Consider the following 6,169-nt stretch of genomic DNA (forward strand, 5'->3'; position numbering starts at 1 on the left):
CGCCGATCGCGCTCGGACAACGCGCTGCACCTGGCCGGCGAGCGCGAGGCGCTGTCGCGGCTGAAGGAGCGGCCGCCGCCGCGCGCCAGAGAAGACTACGACCAGTTCGTGCGCCAGCGCAGCCTGCAGGAGAGCCTGGGCCCCGGCGTGCGCAGGGACCTGCACGGTGGCCAGTGCCCGCGGACCGTGTCGGACCTGGCGCTGCAGAACGCCTTCGGGGAGCGCTGGGGACCCTACTTCACCGAGTACGACTGGTGCTCCACCTGCTCGTCCTCATCCGAGTCCGACAACGAGGGCTACTTCCTGGGAGAGCCCATCCCGCAGCCCGCCCGCCTGCGCTACGTCACCAGCGACGAGCTGCTGCACAAGTACAGCTCCTACGGGGTCCCCAAGGCCTCCACCTTGGGCGGCCGCGGACAGTTGCACAGCAGGAAAAGACAGAAGAGCAAAAACTGTATCATCTCCTAACGGGGTGGGGCCAGGCGTGGGGAGATGGAGCTGCGAATGCAGAGTCGTGCACTGGTGACAGGGGCGCCGGGGTGCGCTGGGGAGGGCGGCGGGGCTGCTGAGCAGCTCGCGGCGGTCACGGTGCGGCGTGTTGGACGTTATTTGCACATTTCCCTTTGGAAACACAACAGACTCCGGAGGCCGGGGCTGGTCGCCTCCTCCCCTCGTGTCCTGTGTCGGTGGCCAACTGTTCTCCGCTCGCGTCTATCTTTCCAGTTCTCTTACTTTTCGGACCCTTTTTCCAGTAAGTAATTTTGTTTATTAGCCAGGACCTGAGACTAAGTTATTTACTTGTCCATTGTAAATGCAATGTAAATGAGAGTTCTGATAAAATATTTTTGTATTTTGTAATATCAAAGGAATTTCTATATCGTAGTGGGGCTTGCATGCACATCCGACGTTGTCTTTTAGTAGTATTGGAAGGTGGTCCAGGACCACCAGGTTTTTCTTTTTTCTACACAAATTTGTTACATGTCAATGAGACGTTTTTCAAAGGAATATATTCAATTTGGTTTTTTGTAGCTGAAAAAGCAATTCATTCTTCCCAAAGCACTTGATGCTCCGTTCCACCTTAGGGAGCTGTCGCCCTCTCCCACCCCCATAGAGTTCATTCTCTACAAAGTGATAGTACTTTTCTTAATTGCAGATGTAACTTTTGCTGATCAGAGACATCAACCGGGTCAGTGAAGTCCCTGCTGGGAACGTTGAAGTTGCATAATACCGATCTGTCCCTTGGGGAGACCTAAGTGACCGTGTGAGCGGTGCCGTTGTGTGCTGTCAGCATGATGTTTTGACGTTGTTTTCTGGTGCTCATGTTTCCTGGATTGTATTCCCTGCTTTGCTTCTCTGAGGCAGATGGAGCTGCTGCCATAGCCTCACAACCGGTTGTCCTCAGAGCAAATGAACTTGAGCGTTTGGAACCAAGGGACAGCTAGGTTCCAGGAGCCCAGGCAGGATGGCGCGTTGCCTCCTCCATAGGGGAGAGCAAGCAGCCCTGATGCAGATAGCGGGAGGGCCAGAGGAGTGAGGTCAGGCAGGAGGCGTTCTGGACGGGATGGAGAGGAGAGGCCGCAGCTGCCTGGAGTAGCCCCAGCGCTGTGCAGCACCTGGCTTAACAAACTCAGTAACCAGCGGGACTGGACCACTGGAGAGGGGGCTGCTAAGATGTCAGGTGAAGGCCTCAGAAAACAGACTTAGTTGAAAGAAAGATTTCCATTTTGAACTTACAAGACTGTTGATCAGACAGAAATCGGGCTCAAAAGTGAGTTTGCTTTCAGAAGACACTGAACGGTTGTACTGTTTATAGTAAAATAAAGCTTCCTGCCTCGCTTCGTGTAAAATGAAGCGCTTGCCCTTTGTCCCCTCCCCTTCTTCCCTCAGTGGCGTGTAGCAGGGTAAATGCTCCATCCGAGGACCCACTTAGCTGTTCTGTACACATAGTCCACGGTGTGTCTCAGTGGCTACCTGCCGTGGTGAGGTGAGCGTGGTCCCTCTGCAGTATAGTAGTTAACATTTTCTAGTATTTTTATGGAGGGCATGTGAAAAGCGGCTTTTCAGACGCCATCCCACATGGGCCGGGGAAGGAAGGCTGGAAAGAACATGGCAGTGGTACTCCTTTCAGGATGTATTAGAATAATTTGCTTTTCAGGTATTACTATGACATTTGTCATTGTCACTGATTCCTTAAAAGCGATGCAGATGTTGGTTGTGACTGTTTTCCGCATGCTATCTTCATATCTAAATGCTTCATTAATTATCCAAGCCTCTGGAGAATTAACTTTAATATGTTTGTATTGTAGGTTTGTAAACTGCTTGGCAAATTGATTAAGAAATTATGTGCAACACCGTGCCACTCAAGTGGCAGGTTTCTGGTAGAAATTGGGTGAGTCCAATTTGGAATTTTGAGTTCCTTGATTGAACAGAATAAAAAGGCATTTTTGGAAAAAGAAAGCAGAGAGAAAAGGTCAATCCCTTAAGTTGGCAAATGTGTCTACTCTGCGGCCTCAAATCTAATGAAGGAAATTCTCCTGTTAAAGTAGTAGCTCTTACATGTCCCAAACCAGGCTTCACCATCCTCAGCAGAAAGAGTGGCCTGGAAACTGCCCCGACCTTCCACATAGGGCCCTGGGTGCCTGGGGTCACTGCAGGTCTTGCTGCAGGCGTGCGGCCACGGAGGGGCCTGGCCAGAGCTGAGTAGAGGCCGAAATCCAGGCCACAGGCCGCGCTGTGCTAGTGAGATGACCACAGGCCTGCCCCTCCCGCTGGACAGAGTCCTTCAGCCAGGTGCCTTGCAAGAGCCGGCCCTAGGGGAAGGCCAGCTCTTCCCGTGGGGGCGGTGCTCCAAGTGAGTGCCCAGAAGTCCTGGTCTCGCTGTCCGTGCTCATGCTCGTGCAGCCTTCCAGGCCACGTTCCTGAAACTCGGCGCCCTTCCCAAGGCGAGAGCTTGAAGCTCTCCGCGGTTCCTCGATCCTCGGAGCCCTCAGCTCCTCCTGGGCAAGCGCTCCGAGCGGGGCTCCGCCCCCTCCTTGAAGGTCACCCTTTTCTCTTCCTGTTCTGGAGGCTGCCTCTCAGAAGAGCCGTCTTCCCATTTCCCCCCTCCGGTCCACGGGCTTCTCTTTCTAGCTTTCCGCTTCAGGCTTGCCTCGCTTAGACCCTCATCTCCAGAGTTCTGGCCACTTCTTGTTGCTGCCACAGCGGTGGCCACAGAGTGAGCCCCTGGGCGGGCCTCCCTTGGAGCTGTGCCGCCTGGCACTGAGCATGGCAGCCAAGGTCTGGCCTTCTGTCGCTCAGCTTTGGGGTGTCTCCTGAGTGTGAAGGTGACAGAGGAGAGGAGAATCAGACCTTGTGTCCTGGCTTTCCGCGTGTCCGAGGGAGAGTTCTGCTTCCACATTCACCTTGACTCTGTGGTCCTTCTTGTTCCAACCAGCTGGGTGAACAAACAGGCTTGTCACTCTAGTAAGAGACATGCGGCAGCACTTGCCTGCCTCTGCACCGTGGTAAGGTGGTGGTTTCTTCTCCCGCAGGACTTCCTCCTACCATTGGCTCCCGGGTTCTGCGCGCCATCGCTGAGCCTGGACAGGCCGGTGACAGCTCACTCTTGCCCCTTCTCTGCCTGCCTGCCACGTGAGCAGACATCAGAAAGGCGTTGCTGTGTGCCTTCCACAAGAGTGTGGACACAGCCTCAATAGTCTTTGGCCACCCCAGCCACCCAGGATCAGTTAATTAGCACTGATCTTACTTGTCTGGTAACAGATCTTATTGATGAGCCGATTCTTGCTGTCTTCCCAGCCTGGCTCTCTTGCCATGGAATTAAAGCAGTACACTCTGTACTTAGGACACATCAATCATAAACAATTGGGAGACCCCGTGTTCTCCGTCCTGCAGCTGGTGATGGCCGAAGGAAGCTGCCCCTTAGGCTCACCGAAGGCAGAGTTCTTCATCCTCCCTTTCCACGCTGTTCTTTGCCAGTCAGCGTAGGCAGCCTCCATTCATCCTGCCCAGCTCTCTTGAGACTCCCTGGCTTTCTCCATCTGATCCCACCTCCTAGTGAGAGAGGAAGCAAATATTCAAATGACTGAAGTAGAAAGTGCTCCTTGTGTATTTCTAACGGAAACCAGATGCTTCTCCTGAGAAGGAGGATCCAATCATTGGCCAGCAAAGTAGAAAAATGAACCTGTCACCCAGATATTTGACCTAATGGGCGTTGCTGCTGGCAACTGCCTGGCCCTGCAGAGCTGTCCCCAGGGCTCTGCAGATGGCCTTCCACGAGCATCTAGTGCTGGCCCGGGAGGCATTGTGGGCTGCCACCTCCTGGGGACCTTCTAGCGCACAAGCAGGGGAAGTGAAGAGGTTTGTCCCTCTGGACCTCAGCAGGCAGTAGGGCCTCTCATCATCAAGGTCAAGATCAGAGCAGGATTAGATCCTTTCTCCCTTTTCCCAGAAGGGTAGCTCAGTGAACCGGGGCTCCCGTACAACATGACTCACGGCCAGGAGCCACACTGTTTTATAAGCTTATTTCCTGCCAACAGAACTCGCTTTCCTCAGGGGAATAAGAAGGAGAGAAAAGTCGTGTGGTTTAGGGCGTGTTTCTGTGACTCAGAGGACAGTCGGCAGGACGGGAAGGCTGTCTCGCTCTGTCCTGAGAGTCTTCTGCGCCATGCATCCCTTCGCTGCCGGAGCATTTGGCTGATGACATCAGTGTGTCACTGGTCACGCCTTTCAGAAGTGTCAGAGTTCCTTACCAGTAAGATCTGTTCTCAGGCCTGTCAGATGGATTTCCATATTCTTCCCTAATACACTCTTGATTCTAGCATAGACCCTTGCATTTTCTCTGGAAACTGGGGCTTTGCCAGTGTTCCCTTCCGCACCTCATTCCTCCCTGCACGGGGCTGCTCTGCCCACCCCCTGCTTTAGTTTCATGTGCATACACCAAGCTCAAAGGGCCTGAGAAGGCGAGGTAGGCCAGAATCTGCTGTGTGTCGAGTGTGATGTTGTGTGTCATTAAGAAGGCCTGCCACAGGCCTGTGCCGTGGGCTCTGCCAGAGACTGTTCTGAACACTTTGCTTGAGATCCGTGCCCTGTACAATGGATATGATGTGTTACTGATGTCTGTAATACATTTGTAAACTTCCAATAAAATTTGAATAAAAGAAACGTTGCCATTCGTATCAGTCATCCTATCCTTGACCTCAAAAAAGGGGAGGGCGGCCACGTGTGTTGGGGGTGGGACTCTCCAGGAAAGACGAGTCTCAGTGCTTCAGTCCGAGCTGCGCGCGGCCCTGGCTCCCCCTGGGTTTCGGACCTCTTCCTTTCCTGCTGCAGAGGACCGTGCGGTGTGCCGCAGGACTGGAGGTGCTCGGCGCCTCGCTGGCCCCCACCCACCGGTGCCAGCCGCACCTCCCCGTGGGGATGGGCAGAAACGCTTCTGACGCGGAGTCCATTAGGTAGGTGTTTTGGGTTTTTTAGGAAACAAAACAAATAGTCGGTGAGGCTATGAGAAACTGGAACATTTGTGACGCCGTTGGTGGGAGCATAAAATGGTGCGGTGCTGTGGAAAACTGGTCGTTCCTCAGAACGTTAAAAATAGAGCTCCCCTGAGAGCGGCTGCTCCGCTTCTGACGCCAGCCAGAGGAGGCTGAAAGCAGGCTCTGCAGGAGCTGTGGGCTCGCTCCCGTCCCCTGGGATGCTCTTCACAGCAGCTGAAAGCAGGAGCAATGCCGCTGGCCACCAGGGGGCCAGGCGGGGAGAGCTGGGCGCTGGGGTGCACTCCCCCGCTGTTAGGAAGGCAGTTGCAAGGTAGCCACAGGATTGCAGCAAGCATGAGCTAAGCCAGCCCCAATGCTACCTGATTCCACCCGAACAGGTATCTAGACTCCAGTTCACAGGGACACTCATTATGTTCAAAGGTGGTTACCAGGGGCCGAAGGGACAATTGAGCTCCTGCTTAGTGAGTGTAGAGTTGCAGATAAAGAGCTCCAGGATGGTTGCAGAACAAGGCAAATATACTTACTGGTGAGCTACATGCTCCAAAAATGGTTATGAAGGCAAATTTTTATATTTTTTAAAAATTGTGTCCACGCGTCAGCAGGTGTCCTCTGAGGACAGAGTCGCTGTGGGCTGGGAACAAAGTTGGGGAGCCCTGCTTCCTGGCCGCTGCTCCCCG

General features: G+C 53.9%; 1 protein-coding gene across 1 annotated transcript in view; it reads left to right on the forward strand.

Moving 5' to 3' along the window:
- The window catches only part of Prickle2 (prickle planar cell polarity protein 2), a 319,286-nt gene extending 314,135 nt beyond the window's left edge, over positions 1 to 5,151 (forward strand). The window contains 1 exon segment of the mRNA XM_023704992.1: positions 1 to 5,151. This exon segment is cut by the window's left edge and continues 165 nt beyond it. Within this exon segment, the coding sequence (XP_023560760.1) occupies positions 1 to 468 (468 nt within the window). The 3' untranslated portion in view covers positions 469 to 5,151.
- The last annotated feature ends 1,018 nt before the right edge of the window (positions 5,152 to 6,169 follow it).

This window comes from Octodon degus, unplaced genomic scaffold (assembly GCF_000260255.1).
Source record: "Octodon degus isolate 3935 unplaced genomic scaffold, OctDeg1.0 scaffold00210, whole genome shotgun sequence".
Lineage (NCBI taxonomy): Eukaryota > Metazoa > Chordata > Mammalia > Rodentia > Octodontidae > Octodon > Octodon degus.